Here is a 19,213-nt window from a genome sequence, read left to right as displayed (position 1 = left end):
GGCTCCAGGGGAGCCACTGGTTAACCCACCGTAAGGACACAGCTGGGAATTTTGGGGACACACTGGGCACCCCTGGCCCGGTGGGGCAGCCTGCTCAATAAGCTCCCTCAGCCTGACAGCACAGCAGCACTGAATGAGCCGGGGCTCCCCTGGCCGCCGCCCCGAGCCAGCTGGCTTTTCAGTTTAATGGTCACGGCAAGAGACGGCTCAAGCTTGTCCGAGCTCCAGGGACATCCGATAGCTGTATGGTGAAAGCACGGAGGGAGGACACGCCAGCCACCTCCCATGTGGTAGCACAAATGCAGCTAAATAGCTGCAGCCATCCATCTCCTGCTGAGTGCTGCCTGCATCCAAGGCGCTGTGGAAGGGTCTATGGAGAGTGGGCATCTCCTGCGGAGCTGGGTGTGAGTGCCGGGGTGGGGGGGTTCCTGCGGACGCGGAGCCTCCATCACACTAGGCATGAGTTGGGCAGCATCCTTCCGGAGAGGATTAGGGAGTCCTGGTGGTGTCCTGAGCACCTTCCCAGCCCTGGGGTCCCTTCACCGAGCAAAGAGTAAAGGAGTTTGGTGGGTTCTCACCACCACCGTCCTTCGGTGTTTGCGGTACTGCTGATGTGCGGGGAAGGTTTCTCTCCCGCTCAGACGAGAGCTTCCCAATGGGGAAGTCTCTGGCGGTCTTGCCGGTGGGAATTATTCTTTTTTGCAGTTACGCGCCAATAAATGTGCCTGCAAGAGTCTCGCTGACCTCCCAACGCCCGGCCACGGGCGGTAGCTTGTGCAAAGTGCACAGACGGTTTCAAATCTACAGGACTGTCCCCTGCAAACGTCCATTCTTTGCATTGGCTTTCAGAGACTGCCCCAGAAGCCATCGAGAACCTGCGATTTTGGATTTGTAACATTCTGGTCCGGCGCCTTGTCTAGCAGAGTGCAGCCAGCCCAGGCGCCCGCAGCCTTTGCGTGTGCGATGCCGCAGCAGGGAGCAGCCCCGACCCTCCGTGACGTGAAGCTGGGAAGGCAAAGCTGAGCACGTTCCTCCTTCCCACTGAGTGACACTGGCAGCGGACCACCGGCGGGGACTCGGATGGCAGTGACCAATCACAGTGGCATGTGATTGCCCTTTCCCCATTCCCTGTGCCACGGGTGTATCAGCATGTTGTGGCCGACATCCTCGCGGCAGCATCCTCGGTGCAGCGGAAAGGTCTGACGGTTTACCCAGTATAACCCACCGACTTTCCTTTCCAGCCCTGAGCTCTCAAATGGGTTTGTGACTGTTGGGTACCCCCCTCCCTCCCCTCTGCAGCCCCAGCACCTTCACGTGCCCGCAGTCCCCTTCCACACATTCGGCAAACAGCATCCCTTGCCTGGCTTCCCCTGCCTCCGCATCCCTGTCTCCCAGTTCTGCTCGCAGGACCTGTCTGGAGGGTGCCCAGAAACACACGGGCGGTCCTGCTTGGCCCCCATGGCCAGGGCATGAATGCCAAGACATGAATGCCAAGACTGTGGTGACCCGGCTGCGTCGAGGCATGAGGAGTTCCCTCGGGATGACTCAGCCCCGGGTTGGGCTCAGCATCCCTTTCTGTCCGGGAAAGTGAGCTGGGGAAGGGGTTAACTCCGACGTTAGGCAGGGAGCCCAGCTCGGCAGTCGCACCCCCATGCCTCCCCTGGCAGCCCCGTCCACCTGGAGCTTCATCCTCACTCCAGCTGTTTCCATAACCGGGATTCCCTTCCTACGTCCTCTCCCATCACCTACCTCCCTGCTGTGCCAGGGTGGGCTCACGCTGTCGCTTTGGGCAAGGATGCGTTTGATTTTGGCTGTTTTCCGGCTTTAGTGAACAGCTCGCTCTTCTCTTCCTGCAGGCAGCAGATCCCGTGCTGCCCCGTTTCCACCAGATCTGACCCGTGCCGGGGCAGGGGAGATAAGCCGGTCCCTCGGAAGATGCTGCCGGCTGGTAGCCAGAGGCTGGAGAAGCTGCTGAGGACGCTGCGGGGAGGAGGTGGAGGGAGGATTTCGGGTGCTCAGGGGGGTGGCATGGTCTGGGCTGGTCGGTGCTGCCAGGGCTGGGGGATTGCACGGCCCCGGGGTACCGGCCACCCTCCGGGGCCTCTCCCTCTGCTCCCAGCGAGGCTGCTGCCCGTGCCAGCGCCCCGCGAGCGCGCCTGGATGCTTTCCATTACAACGCCGTTTGCAGTTCCTTTTTCAGACTTCAGGCTGGAAACGCCCCGCCAGGTGCTTGCCTCCTGTTGAACTGTGTTTTGGAAAACGTCAGAGGAAAAAAAAAAAAAAAAAAACCAAAAAACCCACCACTGGCACTATAGTATTGCCGAACGCAAAACTAAGGAGGGAAAAGAAAAAAAAAAGTTGTTTTGTCGACAGTTCAAAAATCCCCGCGGCTCTTTCAGCGGGCAGGACTGCCCGACGGTCGGCGGCAGGGAGTCACACGAGACGAGGCGCCCGTCACCGTCCTGCCGGGGCGCAGCCGGGCTCTGCTCCTTGGAAGGAGCCCCCCGCTCACGTCTGCGCTCGGGCTGCTCACGGCGTTGGAGCGCGAGGCGGCCGAGATGGTTGCTGCAAGGATACGGGTTCTTTCCCCTTGCAACTCCTCCTGCCGCTGTAGGCAGCATCCTCGCGAGCCGGCGCGCTCGCAGCACGGGCTACCGGCGTACCCGCCACCGTTTCACGCCTCTTCTCCCTTCGGGACAAGCAGAAAGCAGCTTCCAGCAGCAAGAGCTAAAACTGAGCGGGGTGGGGAAAAGCCTGAGATACAGGGAGGGTTTGGTCGGGTCAACGGTCCCAGAAATAAAAGGAGCGGTTGCTGTTTTTTGGCTGAGCCAGGGGTAAAGGTTGCTGGGAACACAGGGATTTGCGGGGGAGGGGGTTTCAAGGGCATTCGGTGCTTTGGGTAGACAGGAGGCAGCACCCTGCAAACCGGCATACCCAGCCCCTGCAAACACCGGCACGTCACCCCTGGAGCCGTGCTGCGGAGCCGCCTGGAAGGTGCTCCAGTCCTTTCCGTCTTGGAAAGAGGGCTGGGGAGGGGGTTACCTCCAAAAGAGAGGGGGCAAGATACAGATGCACGAAGCTGCTGGCACAGTGGCTGCGACATCTCCTACAGGTGCCTGGGGGGGGGTCTTTGAGGAAGCCTGTGGTGGGTGACAGTCGCTCCGGCATCCAGCCAGCCCTGGGACCAGCCGCACCGGCAGAGCCCCGCTCCTGGGGCAACGGTGCCGTTCGTGCCATCGCTGCAGCATCCCGCCCGGGGCCGGAGAGCCAGCCCGCTGCCGGGAGCACATCTGCTCGCCTCCCCCAAATTTCAGGAGCCCAGCTACTGCCTGCACCAGCACTGCTTTTAAATACCAGCAGCCCCCGCCTCCAGCCATGCTCCCTGCTGCTCCAGGTTTTTTAAGGCATGGGAGTCTCAGCTGGAGAAAAAGCAAGAGGTGAACATCTCTGGAGAGCCTGAACTTTACCCCTTTGGCTTGGGGGCGGGCTCCCCAGACGCAGAGGGACTGACCCTGGGGGAAAAAGGAGACGCTGCCTCAGCTGCTGGGCAGGGAAGCCCAGAGATGCTTGTGGTCCCACAGAGCCCAAAACGAGCCCAGGAAAAACTACCCTTAATTTGAGGCAGTGGAAGCCTGAAGGATGCTTCTCTCCCCCAAAAGCGGAGGCTCAGGGTGGGGAGAGGGTCTGCCACCGCCGCCATCCCCCTGCCACAGGTGGGAGGATGCTCCGGGGCTCCCAGCTCCCCCCCAGCCCCATCACAGACAGCTCCAAAACTTCTCCCTTCCCATCCTCGGGGAAGTTTGGCCTCACTCAGTACAGCCCGTCTCCCACTCCTTTCCCGGCTCAGGCCAAGGCATGCAGCTGTGGGGGGGGGCTGAGAAGGCAGTAACCCCCGCTTTGAGACCAAGCAGAGCCCGGGGACAGATGGCTGCCCAAAGTAACTCCAAGAGAGAGACAGGGGCAAGAACAGTCGTGATTTAATCATCACCATTCTCTGCAAATCCAGTGTACGGCAGAGCTGAGCCGCAGGCCGGCTCCTGGGGCTCCCGCGGGGCCACCACCCCTGCCCACCGCGCAGACCCGGTCCTGCTGGGGAGCCAGGGCCCGCAGGCAGGGCAAGAGCAGGGCAGGGATGGACCAGCCAGCTCCCCTCGCCCCTCCTGCCCCGCTGGATGTGGGCCTGAGGACCGGCCAGCCCCGGCTTGGCTCTGCTCAGCCCCAGGGGGATGTGGGGGGGGAGAACCTGGTCCTGCCCCGTCTGTGCAAAGCTGGTGAGCAGCCAGGTAGCGGCCGCCCTGGGACAGGCAGCAGGGACTCATCCTGCCCCCGCTCGCTCTGCCCTCTGCTTCTGCATCTGCCTCCAGGGAGCTGGAAGAGACCAAGCCCCTGGCCGAGGCCGGCTTGTCCCCGAGCCACCCAGCCCACCCTGGACCCGAGCCCGTGGCACGAAGCAGGCGGCCAAAACTCCCTGTGCGATCCCCAAAGGGGAAAACCCTGGGGGAGCGTTCACTGAGGCAGGGGGGCTGACGTCTCCCCTGAGACAGCCCAGGCAAGCGCAGCTCCAGAGCCCCCTGGGATGGCAGAGGGACATCCCTGGGGGCAGCCCTACAGCGGCGACCTCCAGAAGGCGGCTGTGGTTCAAAAAGCAGCAAGGACACGTCCCCCCCCTCCCCAGGGCAAAGGGTGCTGGCCGGGGGCGGAGGGGGGGGGAAAACTGCAGCAAAACTTGGACGGGGAATAGTGGTTACAGGTGAAGGCACAAGAGAGCCCGGGCTGGATGCCACGGTTGGGGTTAGTGGTTGGGGCTGAAGAAGCTGCCCGCGAGGAGCCGCCTCTTGAACTCCCTCCAGAGAAGGTCCCGCTCCCGGTTCGCCCTCTGCATGAAGCCCCTGTTCTCCTGCGCCCGCCGGGACAGGTAGGGCAGCACCTCGTTCACCGGGCCGTAGGGCACGTACTTGTAGACAGGGAAACCGGCCTGACCTGGAGGGAGAGAGGGAGAGAGGCTGGTCAGGGAAGCACCAAGAAAAAGAGGGAAAAAAAATAAAAAAAAAAATAAAAAAAAAAAAAGGAAAAATCGTGGTGGGGGAAATAAAAAAAAAAAAAAAAAAGAGGGTGGGGGAAAGAGGGGGGGAAAAACATCAAGGAAAAAAACAAGAAAAAAATGAATAAAAAAAGGAATAAAACAAGAAAAAAGGAGAAAAGAAGAGAAAAAAAGGAGAAAAGGAGAAAAAAAAGGAGAACAGGAGAGGGGAAAAAAAGGAGAACAGGAGGAAAAAAGGAGAAAAGGAGAGGGGAAAAAAAGGAGAAAAGGAGAGGGGAAAAAAAGGAGAAAAGGAGAGGGGAAAAAAAGGAGAAAAGGAGAAAAAAAGGAGAAAAGGAGAAAAAAAGGAGAAAAGGAGAAAAAAAGGAGAAAAGGAGAAAAAAGGAGAAAAGGAGAGGGGAAAAAAAGGAGAAAAGGAGAGAGGAAAAAAAGGAGAAAAGGAGGAAAAAAAAGGAGAAAAGGAAAAAAAAAAGGAGAAAAGGAGAAAAAAAAAAGAGAGAAAGAGAAAAAAAAAAAAGGAGCACAGGAAAAGCCTCCCTCAGCCCCCAGCTCTGCCGTGCCCATGGGTGAGGGATGGCGGGTCGGAGGGGTGCAGCGGCCGGAGGCTGGGGTTGAGCACCGGGCAGGGGGAGCGGCGGCACATCCCTCCCCGGCTCAGCACGGGGAGCTTGGGAACGCGCCTGGGGGGAGCGGGCCAAGGTCACCGGGAGCCCTGGGAATGTCGGCAGCCAGGGCCCGGCCAATTCAAGAAGCGTTCAACCAGAAACATCAAGTTAACACATTTTTCCAGCATGACCAGAAGAGGTTGCGGACAGGCAGCCAAACCCCGCTAGCGAGGGGAACTCCAGGACAGAGCAGCGTCCAGGCTGGACATCTGCCCAGTCTGCCTCCCGCGGCTCTCCTGGCCTCGGGGCTCCGCTCCGGACACCGGTGTGGGCAGCGGGCTCAGTCCCCGACCCTTGCTGGGCTGGCCCGGCCCCTTGCATGTCCCTCTGGCCGGGCCCCTGGGAGTTCTGCTCCGCTGCCTGGGCCAGCAGCAGGGGAGAGGACAAGGTCACGCAAGAGCCTGTTGCCAGCTGGCTAGCGGAGAGCCCAGGGCTCGGGGTGTCCCTCCAGCCCAGCAAAGTGACACTCCCAGACCAAGGAGGTACAAGAGGGGTTTGCTGTGGCCAGGACCTGTCTCTGACCCATCTAGGGGTACCCCGATCTCAGCTCGGAGTCCAAAGCAGGAATCTCCTTGCCCAGCCTTCACAGTCTCACGGGGCCTCCAGGAGACAGATGTGATTCTCCATCTACATCCTCATCTACATCTTTCCCAAACCCTACGCAGGTGTCACAGCGCTCCACACAGACGGGGAAGAGGCAACAAGGCACCGTCGTCCTCATCCCATCCTGCTCTCAGACCCATAGCCCAGCTCCACCCGTCCTTCAGACCCCACAACAGCTCCTCAGGGAGACCTCAGGGGTCAAGGTGGGGCAGGAGCACGTCTGCCAATCCGCCCTGCTCCCAGCACTCACCCAGAGGGAAGGTGATCTGGTCACACATGCCCAACAGCTGCCCAAAGCACACCTTCTTCTCCGAGGGATGGATCCCAAGCTCCATCATCCTGCAAACCAAGCCTCGCATCAGGGAAGAGCGGAGACAGCAGAACACACAGGGGCAGCGCATCCCACCAGAGGAGTGGGGATCATCTCCAAGCACGATAGCAGGGCACTGACCACATCCCAGAGGGATGCTGGGATGCAAGGACTCGAGGGATTTGTTTTTAAAACAGCCTCTGGGCTGGGCCATGGGGCCAGCTCGGCAGCCACTGTGAGCCACCATGCTGCGCTCCAGCTCCAAGCCCCAACCTGAGCACCAGAATCCGGTGCTAGGATCCCACCGGCAGAGCGCAGTGAGGACCTGACAAGCCACATCACATCTCACTGCAGCTCTGCTGGGCCCCCATATCCCTCAAGCCCCCCGGTCCTTACCACGACACGCTGGCTCCCCAGCACCCACCTGCGCAGGGTGAACTTCACCGTGTCCTCATTGTGAGATGCCACCATCACGTTGGCTTTCCGGCTGTGCTTGATCTCCTCCAGGATGTAGTCCAGGCACCTGCAGGGTACCACGGGGCGGCGTGGTGAGGCCACTCAAGCCCATGCCCAGTGGGGCAGGTGGGAGGAGTGTGGCTGTCCCCTACCTGTGGTACATCTCGTTGGTCTTCTCGTAGGTGGGGTTGATGGGATCCTCATAGCCAATCTGAGCCGCCCTCTCTCTCTCCTGCTCCATGTAGGCCCCACGGACCAGCTTGGCACCAAAGTGCCAGCCCTCCCGGCGTGACAGCTCCACATCCACCGTCACATTGTCATAAGCCTCCTGGTACCAGATGGAAAAGATGGCACAAGGTCATCGCACCAGTGCTGCGTCTGCCCTGGGCCTTGTTGTGCCGTTGCATCGCCATCACTTCAGGAGCCAAGGTCTCCATCCAGCTGCTCCAGGAGGTCCTTCCTGCCCAGCCTCCTGCTGGACCTCACCTTCAGGTAGCACTGGTAGGTGTTGAAGATGATCGCCCGATCCCTGTTGAAGCGGCGCTGCATCTCCAGGGTGAGGCGGCTGATGGCCGGCTGGAAGTAGCTCTGCTCTGCATCCACCATCAGCCTCACGCCCTTCTCCGTGGCTCTCTGCGGGGTGAATGACATGCCGGTTGGGTTCACGGGGCCTCCTGCTACACGTCTCCCTCTCTGCAGCAGCACCCGTGCCCAGCTCCCATGGCTCCTCACCTTGGCAAGGGTGTCCATCCGCTGCAGCATCCGCTTCATCTGCAGATCCTCCTCCTCAGTGAAGCGCGAGAGCAGAGGCTCCAGCTGCCCAGTCTGAAACGAGAACAGCTCGTGGCACCTTGCTGCGGCCAGCCCTTGCCCACGGGAGACAGAAACACTCCCGAGGGAAGCCCATCCCCAGGGGCTGCTGCCCACCCCCAGCTCCCCAACCCCCGCCGGCCAGCACAGCGCGGTGGCTGCACACGGTGGATCACAGCACGGGTGCCAGCCAACACCGCTGCCACCAGTGAGCTACCGGGCAGGGCCTGGGGGCAGCGGACCCGCACCCCGCTCCCGCAAAGTCCCAGTGCCCTCCCTGTGGGGTCGCTCCGGGGGTAGCGCAGATGGGTACCCACCTGCATGTTGGGGATGAGCAGCAGCTTGGAGAGCTTGGTGCGGCTGTCAATCAGGCTGTTCCAGTCCAGCAGGTCCACAGTGCTGGGAGCGGAGAGCCAGGTTCTTACTGGTGTCTTGCGGGGGCCGGGGGTGGGGGGGGTCTCTGCCAGCTTCCTGATCCCCACCAGCACGCAAGGTGCACGGCACGTGCCACCCCGACCTGTCTCGTCACCTCCACCCAAACCTCCTCTATGCTTGGTCACTGTGCCGAGCCAGTGCCGGCCTTTGGAGACCTCCCCTTGCTGCCGCCCCACTGCCCCAGGAAGAGGGGCGCCCCCATCCCGCAGCACCCCCCGGGGCGCAGGCAGCTTACCCGCTCACACCCAGGTTCTCGCCCGTGAACCAGTGCTGGCTCTCCGCCTTGGTCGCGATGCCGAGGTTGGCCAGGGCCTCCTGCCACCAAAAGGAGCATCAGTGCCAAGGGGGTTTTCCCGCTCCAGGCTCAGAGGTGTCACAGGTCAGGGCTGCTCCGGGACCTCCACGGCCACCTCCGGCAGCGCATCCCCGGCAGCGCAGCCTCTTCCCTCAGACATCACCCGCCTCACCTGCAGCTTCTCCGCCTCCAGCTTCATCTCCAGTGCTGCCCGCCCAGCCTGGCCCTGCTCCGCGGCCATTTGGTTGAAGAATCTCCGCCACTTCACCAGCACCTCCGAGAACTGCAGCTGCGGGGACAGGTTCGAGGTGAGACACCCAGGCTGGAGTCCAGCCGGCTTGGAACCTCCTGTCATGGCAGGGCTTTGCAAGATCACACCCAGCCTGTGGCAGACTCTGACCCTTTAGCAGAGGACCGTGGCCAAGCAGGGGCCAAGTACAGACCCCCCGCACCATGTTGGGACCTCTAAACTGAGCTCTTCGTTTACCCCCAGAAGTTGAGGCAGGGTCTCCAGGGTGGCGCTGGGCACACAGGGGACAGCCTGTTGGCGCCCACTCCTCTCTGCCGTCAGCGGAGATGCCACCGCAGCAAGCCTGGCACCCCGAAGCACCTGCCCCCTCAAACGCATCATCCGTGGCCCCGGTTCTGACCCACCTTGCCCTGGTCACAGCCCTGGCACTCACCAGGAACTGAGGTCTGCCCAGTGCCGTCAGCTTGATGGCCGAGAAGCCGTCCACCGAGCTGCCACCTGGATGGAGCCACAAAGACAGAGCTGGCCTGACAGGCAGGGTGCTCGGGTAGAAGGGAGATACCCGAGAGATGGCGGGGGGCTGCAGGGTCCCCGCAGGCCCCAGGCACAGTGGGGCTGCTCAGGACACGTGGAGCGCTTACTTGAGGCGTCGATGCAGCGGAGGAAAGTCTCCATGTGCTGGTCACACTTGGCCTCGTCAGCATAGAAATACGTGCGGGCGCTGATGACCCCGCCGCGGCGATCCCCAAAGCCCCGATGGGCTCGGTATTGCTTCTCCCTTCGCTCTGCTCCTGGGGTGGAAGAGGATGGAGATGGGCCACGCAGCCCTGCTGAGCGCAACCTCCCTGGGAGCTCCTGCCGTGGGCGCAGGGGAGAGGGGCTCTGGCTTCGACCTCAAAAGAGCCCCTCGAGGGCTGCAACGCGCCCGGCCTGCTGTGCCGCCCGAGCAGGGGCTGAGCCTTTGCAGAGAAGCAGGGGTGGCCAAGAACCGAGACGGTCATCATCCAGCTCACGATTTGAGGCTGCGGGAGCTGCGTCTTTCCCCCGTGCCAGGCCCGCAGCGCCCAGATCAGCTGGACCTTCAGGCTGTCTCCTGTCAGCAGGAGAGGCTGGGACACTCACCTCCCGTCTCCTTCTCGGCTGCGGAGGTGCAGGAGCTAAGAAGAGAAACAGGGAAGGTAAGGGCCAGGTCAGCAACCCCCCAAACCCCACCGCTGATGGTCAGGGCAGCTCTGAGGCTCCCCTGCTGCCAGCCTGGCGCCGGACCCTGCTCTTCCCTCGCCAACCCATGGCCAACGGATCAAACCGCTCAGCGTGAGCTCCGCTGGCAGGTCAGACGTCCCAAACCCACTCGTGGAAGGCAACGGGGTTTCAACGTCCCAGCAAGCGTTACCTGGAGGCAGCACAGGGAGGATGCTCTGCCCCAGGGTCCAGAGCTGCTCTCGACCAGCCCACCCCACGGCAAGGACAAGGCCAGCCCTGGTGGGGCTGGGTCCCCTGTCTCCAGCCATGCCAGCCCATGGTCCTCACTTTGGTGGCACCAAACCTCAACCCAACGCCTCCCCACCTTGCAGGCACCAGCAGCCAGACTGTGAAGCGAGGAGCTCCTTCAGACCCATGGTGCATCAAGCAGCAGGACGCTGCTCAGCTGCCCCGTGCTCCTCTGCGCCTTGGCGTTAGCCAACAGCTCACAAACAAGGTCTCAGCTTCAACTCCCGCTGACCTCAGATGTAATTTCAATCCCAAGCTCTTTGCCACAGAGATAACAGGGCTGTGACAGCCCAGGCGGACACGGGCCAAGTCATGAGATCCTCCTCAAGCTCAAGAAGCCTAAATCCAGCCCGTAGACCTGAGGTCTCACCCAGGAACACTGCCAGTCCTTGGAGAGCAGCCCTGAGTGACAAGAGAGTCATCTCCTCCAGGAGATATCTGCCTTGGAGTCACCGTCCCAAAACTGGCCCTGCCCAGCAGTGGGGAAGCACGCGGTCAGCCAAGCAGCACAGAGCCAGAGGACTCACACAAGAGAGCGGAGGTGCACGTGGCATGGTCCCAGAACGTATTCTCCCACACGGAAACCCTGTGACAGGGATTAGGAGCTGCTGGAAGCATAAACAAGCGGAGACAAGCCCTTCCCTCCTGCGTCCCGGCGCCAGCACCAGCCCCGCGTTGCTCAAAGCCCAGCAAAGCCTGGTGTGAACCGGGGCAGGAGCCGCCGGAGCTCATGGAGCAGGCACCTCTGGGGGGCTCTGCTCCGTGAGCGTGGCGCGTGGGACCGGGGCAGCAATGGTGCCCCTGTACTGAGCACTGGTGAGGCCCCACCTCGAATACGGCGTGCAGTTTTGGGGCCCCTCGCTACCAGACAGACATTGAGGTGCTGGAGCGCGTCCAGAGAAGGGCAACGGAGCTGGTGAGGGGTCTGGAGCACAAGTCCCCTGAGGAGCGGCTGAGGGAGCTGGGGGTGCTCAGCCTGGAGAAAAGGGGGCTGAGGGGAAGACCTTCTCGCTCTCTGCAGCTCCCTGAAAGGAGGGGGCAGCCAGGGGGGGTCGGGCTCTTCTCCCAAGGAACAGGCGATGGGACAAGAGGAAACGGCCTCAAGTAGCCCCAGGGGAGGTTTAGGATGGATATTAGGAAAAATTTCTTCACCGAAAGGGTTGTCAAGCATCGGAACAGACTGCCCAGGATGGCTGAGTCTCCATCCCTGGAGGGATTTAGAAGACGGACAGACGTGGTGCTTAGAGAGACGGTTTAGTGACGGGTTTTTGTCAGAGTTCGGTTGATGGCTGGACTCGGTGATGTGAAAGGTCCCTTCCAACCCAGGCAATTCTATGATTTTGCTACCCTGAGGACAGGTCAAGAAGTTTTCTGCTCCTGATTACAGAGGGCAGAGGGAAGGAAGGAGGAGACATCACACACCGAGGGATGGGATGCGACAGCAAAGCCCACGGTGGCTGGAAGGTCCCCTCGGAGCAGGCAGCGCCGCACAGGGGAAGGCTGGAGACGCTGCTGGGACCCTGAGGACACGTTGGGAGAGATGGGTCCAGCACAACCTGCCTCCGACGTGGGAGGTGCCGGGGACGAGCGGCAGGGAGCAAAGCCTCCCCTGGCCTACCAAGGGGGGAACGCACACAGCTCCATCAGCCAACAGCACCCTCGAATTGGAAGCGTTTTGTGTTCCTGAAGACAAACACACCCTTTCCAGGCAGCGTTCCTGCTGCGTGACTGCACCCAGCCCTTCCTCCCCGAGGGGGGCATTCAAAGCGGTGCCATGGCGCTCGCTTCGTTGTTCTGCATCAAGGAAAATAAAGGAAGCTCCTTCCCGCTGAAGAAATAGCTCTTCCTGCATATCATCTGCTTTCTTTGCAATATTAGTCTTGGCCAGCAAAGCCGTTCCTACGCCAACCAAGTGCCACTTAACCCAGCTTCTACCCGGCCATCCCTTCTGCAGGTCTCCCCCAGCAGGACACATCTCCAGGTGCCGCCCAAGTGCTTCTGGCGAGCTGTGACCAGAAAGGAGCCACCTGCGAGGCATGCTGAGGGCCCCGGGGTGGGGGTGGGGGTTCACGCTCGCCCAAAGCCTGCCCAAACCAGCCCCTCCAAGCGCCGCAAAGCACGTTACGAAGACTCGAGGCAGCCCACCGGGTTGCTGGGAAGGGTAATCCAGCTGGCACAGCAGACTCGGGCTCTCAGGAAGTTTTTGATCAGGCTCAAATAAACCGTCTCGAGAGAAGCACAAAGGTCCCCTTGTCAAGAAATAAGTAGGCAATAGCCCATTTCGCCCCGGGGGGTTATCAGGAGGGCGCCACGAGCACAGCACATTCGCTTTGCTGGGCGGCAAATGGGTCTGGCAAAGGGGATGAAGGAACACCAGGGAGAAGCTGTCCCTGAATTACCACGTCCAAGGATAAACTCCTGGTCGCGTGAAGCCCAAACTGTAGCTAAGGGTGATGCTTAAAACCCTGCAGGTAGGAATAAAGCAAAGCTCTTGGCAGAAGAGTCTCTCAAGCCTGCCCCATGCACGAGTTGCCGTCAGGCACCGGCCCAGGACCACGGCAGGACCTGCTTGCGCAGCTTCAAGCTAAAGAGAAACCACCCTGTGAACTCGGGGACCCGCAGCACCCCCAGGCAGAGCACCGGGCACGGGTGGCAGCGGCACCGGGAGCAGGAGGAGAAGGGGAGGAGGTGGCTCTGGGAGGCTGACTGGCCAGGCCAGGTCGTAATCCCACGCTGCAGCAGGAATCGGGTGTCTATGCAAGAAGCCTCTAGAGGAAGCAAAGCCCAGGAGCTGCGTGTCAGAGCCGTCCAGGGTGTCGGGGACAGGATTGTCCTTCCCCGTGTTAGCACAACCCCAACCCATCTCCTGCCTTGGGATGCCCATGGGCCAGCAATGGCCCCAAGGCTGCAAGGGGACCACAACCACCTCCGCTATGGGGGGGGGGGGTGCCTTGTTTCACTCCCCAGGGAGCAGAAGCCCCTGCCCAGCTGCGGCGGCGTCTCTCCACACCCCACCCACCCATCCCGAAGCCCCCAGCCCAGGTGCTGCCCTGGGAGCGGAGCAGCACCTGCCCTGCAGGGACACCCTTCTCCAGCCATGTCACCGTGACCTGGCAGCAGCCTTCAGCACGTGGCCAAGGACTCCTGGGACAAGCGGGCAGAGCGCTGGATGCCAGCCCAGGCAGGGCAGAGCCCGCAGCCGGCAGGATAAGCCGGTGCCTGCCCGTGTTCATGGGTGTTCCCAACCAGCAAGTGGGTGACAAGGAGCGGCCAGGGCCCATCGCTGGGGAGGAAAGGGCATTTCCCTGCTGTTATCTCCAGCTCGCTCCAGAAGAACATGCTGCACGGGTAAGCCCAGCACAGCTCTGCCTGCAGGAGCTCTGCCTGGGGCAGGGAAAACAACAGCAGATGGCACCAGGAGGCCAAAAAAAACCCGCTGGCTGCATCTGGTTTGTAGCTCTGCTTCCCGGCTGGCAGCGGGGCAAAGCCCTGAAGTGCTCACAGGAGGCAAGGACGCGGCGCCCGAGTGCAGCCCTGGACCACTCACTCTTCTCAACCCCACGCAGCCCAGCTCGGCTCCATCCCTGGCAGAAACACTGGTCATTTGGGGTTTTGCCGCCGAACCGAGCCGGAGCGGTGCTTGGCACGGGCCAGGGTGTGACACAGCCCTTCCGATGCTCCCCCTGGGCTTTGTCCCTGCTCCGTGACATCCCCGGGTGATCTCTAGGATGGCATTTTCTCCCCCACCTCTGCCCATTCGTGGGAGCAAATCCCGCTGGAGCTCAGGCAGGGTGGCATCGGGGTGGGGGGGTGGCACGGGGAATGGGGTCCAGCATGTGGCTTTGCCGGGCTCGTTGCCGGGTGGGAACGACCCTTGCAGCACAGAGCTCATCCACGCATGCAACCCCCAAATCTGCTCCGGGCAGGGGGGATGGGGACCAGCACAGCACAGATGGCTTGAACAGCACCGCTGCCGCCCCCCCCGCCGTGAGCAGGCGGGATACAGGTGCAGGCAGCGCCTGCCTGCCAAAGCCTTTGGTGGGCAACCGCAGGAACGCGCCGGGCACAGGCACAGCCAGAGCCAGGAGGGCAGCGATGCCAGCCCGGCCCCACGGGGATGCTGAGCAACGCGCCCGGACCATGGCTGGGTGCCTGGGGAAGAAACCAGCCGCTCCCCGAAAACACCGCTGGCTCCGCGCCTTCGAAAGAGCCATTCCCCCCCCTGCTCAGGGTATTTTGAAGGTTTTATATATTAAAAAAAAAATAATGCAGTTTGCAGCTGAGTCTGCAACGGGCTGGGGTGGGCACAGCCCTGCCTCCCCCCCGTGCAGCCCCCACGCCAGCGCTGCCCTCGCAAGCCGCAGGACCTTGGCACCAATGGGAATTTTAGGCAATGGTGGCCAACGGCAGTGTCACCCCCCCCATGGCAAGTGGAGGAGGGTCCCCGATAAGCAGCACCCCGGGTGGGGAGCAGAGATAAGGCTCCCAGCGCCGGCGGGGAGGAGCCCAGCGGCAGCACCTGCATCGCCGCCCCGACCCGAAACCCCCCCAAATAGCTGTTTCCTCTGTATTTTTAGCGCCGTGTGGCAGCTGGCCTGCGTCCCCGGCTGCAAATGGGGACAGGGGGCTTTTGGAGCCCGCCCTGCACCCCCAGCCTGCGCCCTCCGGCAGGGCCACCCTTGTCATGGGTGAGGGGGCCGCTGCCCACCCCGGTGACCGTGGGGTGCCGGCCAGGGCCCATCGATCGGGTGAGCGGAGCCGCCTGGAACTGGAGCCCGAATAGTGGAAAGTTACCAGCAGCTTTTGGCCGGTGCTTGCCCTTGGCAGACGGCGGGAGGTAGGGAATGCTGCCCGGGATGGGGGGGCACTGCGGGAAGAGGGTGTGACCTGGTGGGTGGGAAGGGTGGGGGGGGCACCACCACCCCAGGTTTGAGGCGGGTGGAAGCGGTGGGGGGCAGCACCCCAGTGGGAATGGGGGGGCTAACCCCGGTGTATGAGGGGGAGTGGAGGGGGGGACAGCACCCCAAAGAGGGTGGGGTGGGACTATTCCCTATAGGCGGGGAGCACCTCAGGGGGTGCAGGATGGCAGGGGGGGAACAGCACCCCGGGGGTGGGGGGGCGAAGCAGAGCAGCACCCCAGTGTGTGCAGGGGGAACAGAAGGGGACAGAGGGGGTGCAGCAGCCCGGGGGGCAGAGGAGCACCACCCCAGTGGGGGGGGAATGGGGGGGGGCAGCACCCCAATGGGTGCAGAGGGATGAGGGGTAGAGGGGGACAGACACCCCCCTGGTATATGCAGGTGGGTGAGGGGGGGTGGTGTGTCTCCCAGTGGGGGGGGGTTGGGACGGCAGCCCCCTTGTGTGTCCGGGGGGGGGGTTGTCTCCCAGTGGGGGGGGTTGGGATGGCAGCCCCCTTGTGTGTCCGGGGGGGGGTTGTCTCCCAGTGGGGAGGGGTGGGACAGCAGCCCCCTTGTGTGTCCGGGGGGGGGTTGTCTCCCAGTGGGGAGGGGTGGGACAGCAGCCCCCTTGTGTGTACGGGGGGGGGGGGGGGTTGTCTCCCAGTGGGGGGGGTTGGGATGGCAGCCCCCTTGTGTGTACGGGGGGGGGGGGGGGTTGTCTCCCAGTGGGGGGGGGTTGGGATGGCAGCCCCCTTGTGTGTCCGGGGGGGGGGTTGTCTCCCAGTGGGGGGGGTTGGGACAGCAGCCCCCTTGTGTGTCCGGGGGGGGGGTTGTCTCCCAGTGGGGAGGGGTGGGACGGCAGCCCCCTTGTATGTCCGGGGGGGGGGGTGTCTCCCAGTGGGGAGGGGTGCGATGGCCGCCCCCTTGTGCCCTTGTGTGTCCGGGGGGGGGTTGTCTCCCAGTGGGGGGGGGTTGGGACGGCAGCCCCCTTGTGTGTCCGGGGGGGCCGCACCCCAGCGCCTTGGCGGGGGGCGGCGGCAGCGGCCGGGCGGGAGGGAGGCGGGGCCGTGACGCACGGCAACCCCGGCCCCGCAGCCAATGGGAGCGGGGGGGATGGGCGGGCGCAGCCAATAGCAGAGCGGCCAAGTCCCGCGCCCGGCGCACTCCCCTCCCCTCCCCGCCCCGCCCCCGGCCCCGCACGGCCCCGCCGCGCCCCGCACTCACTCCAGCTCCTTGCGCTCGGCTTCCTCGGAGCTCAGGTCCTCCTCCACGCTGTAATCCAGCACGGCGCCCACGCCGAAGGCCTGGTTCCGCCGGATGAGCGGTTTGATGGCCTCCTGGTCCTCCCCGGCCACGAACTGCCCGTAGAAGGTCATCTTCATCAGCCGCTCGAACAGCGCCTGCCCCAGAACCCGCTGGCACACCTGCAGCAGCTGCGGGAAAACGGAAGCTCAGCGTCCCCCCCGGAACGGACATCGCCGGGAACGAGAGCCCCCCCAGAGCCGGGATCGGCACCACCCCTCCGAAGGGGGCAGCCCCAAACCGGCCGGGGACCGGCAACCCCCCAGACCCGGGACAGGCAACCCCCGAGGCAGGCAGTGCCCCTCGGTTCAGAGCCGACAGCCCCCCTCCCCGCTCCCATCCCCGGCACCCTCCTCCCGGAACGGGCACGTCCCCAGAAGGAGAGCCCCCCAGACCAGGAACAGGCAATCCCCGGAGCGGGCAGCCCCCCACCGGTCCGGGACCGGCAAGCCTCCCCGCCCCCCGGCACGCCCCAGGAACGAGGGCACCCCCCCCCCGGAGAAGGCAGCCCCCCCCCCCCCCCCCCCCCCGCAACCCGGGTGGATACCGGCATCTCTCCCGGAGCGGGCAGCCCCCCAGGCCCTGCACCCCCCCGCCGTGGGAGCCCCCCTGCCCGGGACCGGCACCCCGCCCCGCAGCGGCAGCCCCCCCCCCCCCCCACCTGCCGGTTGTGCTCCACCAGCGGCTCGACGGCGCAGAGCCCCAGCACCAGCAGCCCGCGGAGCAGCTCCGCGCTGCTCTTGCTGCGGAACGCCTCCCGCGCGTCCCCGAAATCCACGGCGGGCGGCGGCCCCCGCTCCCCGCCCCGCGGAGGGGCAGCCGGCGGCGGCTGCCGCTGCTGCACCGGCCGGGCCCCCCTGCCCGCAGCCGGCGGCGGAGCGGCCCCGCGGGGCGCGGCGGCGGGCGCGGTGCGGGGCCGGCGGGGGGCGGCCAGGCGGGGGGCGGTGGCGCAGAGCGCCCTGGCGGCGGGCGGCAGAGCCATGGGCACGGCGGGGCCGCCCGCTCCGCGCCGCCGCCTTAAGTACCGCCCGCCCGGCGCCGCCCCCGGGGCTCCCCGCCGACGGGGCCGCCGCTCCGCCCCGCCGCCCGGCTCTGCCGCCCCCCCGCCCCCCCCACTCCGCCCCGCAGCCGCCCTGCCCGGTGCCTTCTCCGTTCCCAGCCCCTCGGGGGCGCATCCCTTCCGAGGGGCACCGGGGAGGGCATGGAAGGGCAGGGGTGGCCCGAGGGGAGCCCCGGGTGGGGCTGAAGGGAGGCCAGTCCCCTTGGAGCAGCGCTGGGGAGGGCCGGGGGTGGGGGCAAAGGGAGCCCCATGCCCTTGGAGGAGCCCCAGGGAGAGCTCTGGTCGTCCCAAGGTAGCCCTGAAGTGGTCCCCATCCCACCGGAGGGGAGCACCGGGGCCAACCCCGCAGGGCCAAGGGGCTCCTGACTCCTTAGAGCAGCCCCAGGGAGGGTCAAAGGGTGCCCCAAAAGGGTCCCTGTCCCCTCATGGCAAGCCCTGGGGCTGGCTGTAGCATGTCCAGCTGGGAGGCCCTTGGGGAGGGTATCTCAGAGCCAGGGGACCCGTCATGGGAAAGATGTCACTGCAAGCCCCTGTGCTGGGTCCTCCTGGTCTGCACGTGAACAGTTTGTGGGTTTCAGGTGAATCCTCGTTCATTTGGTCGGGGTTTGGTCGGTGCTTGGGGTGGCTGGAGCCAGCAGACCGTTCCCTTGGCGTGGTCTGGGGCAGCTGGGCTTTGCCTGGCCCATGGAGCCCCACCGTGGAGAGAGCTGGCAGGGCCTTGGGAGGTTCAAAGGCAGGGCTGAGTGTCCCTGCCGCTCCTGGCAGGCGTTTTCCTGAGCTGTTCCTGCCAGGCACACCCAGTGCTGAACTCCAGAGATCATCCAGCACCTCCTGGCACCCTTGTGGCCAGATACGTTCCCGACTCTTGGCCCGGAGAGCAGAGAGCAGGGACCTCCCTTCCATTTGGAGGTTTCGCAGCATCAAGTATCGCAGCCGCGTCCCCTCTCTGTGCCCATGTCCCCTCTCTGTGGTCGTGTCCCCTCTCCATGCCCACTTTCCCAGCCCCAATTTCGCAGCGGCTCTCGGAGGATGACTCCGGGCTTGTGCAGACCTGCCCAAACCCAGCTCCTCAGTGACATCTTGTGCCTGGGGATGCTCAGCGCAGGCAGGAGCGGGCAGGAGCGGGCAGCAGCAGGCCGGTCAGGTTTGCCAGGGTGGGAAACCACGTCCTGCGTGGGGTTGAGAGGAAGAGCCCGATGCTTTGAGAAGGCTCCGGCAGCTGCGGTGCAAAACTTCTCTTTTCCAAAGCAAGCCCCAGCCCAGCAAACTGTAACCACCGTAAAAGTCTGGCCCTGTCTGGGTGAGGCCCAGCTGCCCCAGGGCCAGCGCGGGCAGGAAAAATCAGTTACAGCAAATGTTTTTTCCTTCACGCCCCAGAACTGGCATCGCTGTAATTAGCAGTGAAACCACGGAGGTTCCTTCAGCTCATCTGCAAGGTTTCCTTTTGGGATGTCCCATCCTTCCATGGTGGGAGCCAGACAGTGGCGTTGCCCCCTAACAGAGCTGGGTGAAAAGCCAGCTGGGAAAAAGAGCTCATTTCTTTCCAAATATTTCCTGTGCTGCCCTAACTCTTTCGTGCCATGTAGAGCGAAATGACTCA

General features: G+C 63.7%; 1 protein-coding gene across 1 annotated transcript; it reads right to left on the bottom strand.

Annotated features, from left to right (window-relative positions):
* Window positions 1–3,961: 3,961 nt before the first annotated feature.
* On the bottom strand, window positions 3,962–17,391 carry PRODH (proline dehydrogenase 1). The gene is made up of 14 exons (XM_054219602.1): window positions 17,215–17,391; window positions 16,476–16,684; window positions 9,988–10,022; window positions 9,507–9,656; window positions 9,299–9,363; window positions 8,788–8,904; window positions 8,556–8,635; window positions 8,203–8,284; window positions 7,808–7,900; window positions 7,562–7,708; window positions 7,228–7,403; window positions 7,044–7,142; window positions 6,560–6,648; window positions 3,962–4,980 (listed from the first exon to the last, which is right to left on the bottom strand). Exons 2-14 carry the CDS (start codon window positions 16,631–16,633, stop codon window positions 4,793–4,795), a joined length of 1,479 nt encoding a protein of 492 aa, XP_054075577.1. The 5' UTR covers window positions 16,634–16,684; window positions 17,215–17,391; the 3' UTR covers window positions 3,962–4,792.
* Between the last annotated feature and the right edge of the window lie 1,822 nt (window positions 17,392–19,213).

This window comes from Rissa tridactyla, chromosome 13 (assembly GCF_028500815.1).
Source record: "Rissa tridactyla isolate bRisTri1 chromosome 13, bRisTri1.patW.cur.20221130, whole genome shotgun sequence".
Lineage (NCBI taxonomy): Eukaryota > Metazoa > Chordata > Aves > Charadriiformes > Laridae > Rissa > Rissa tridactyla.
This window is presented reverse-complemented; position numbering and strand designations above follow the sequence as displayed.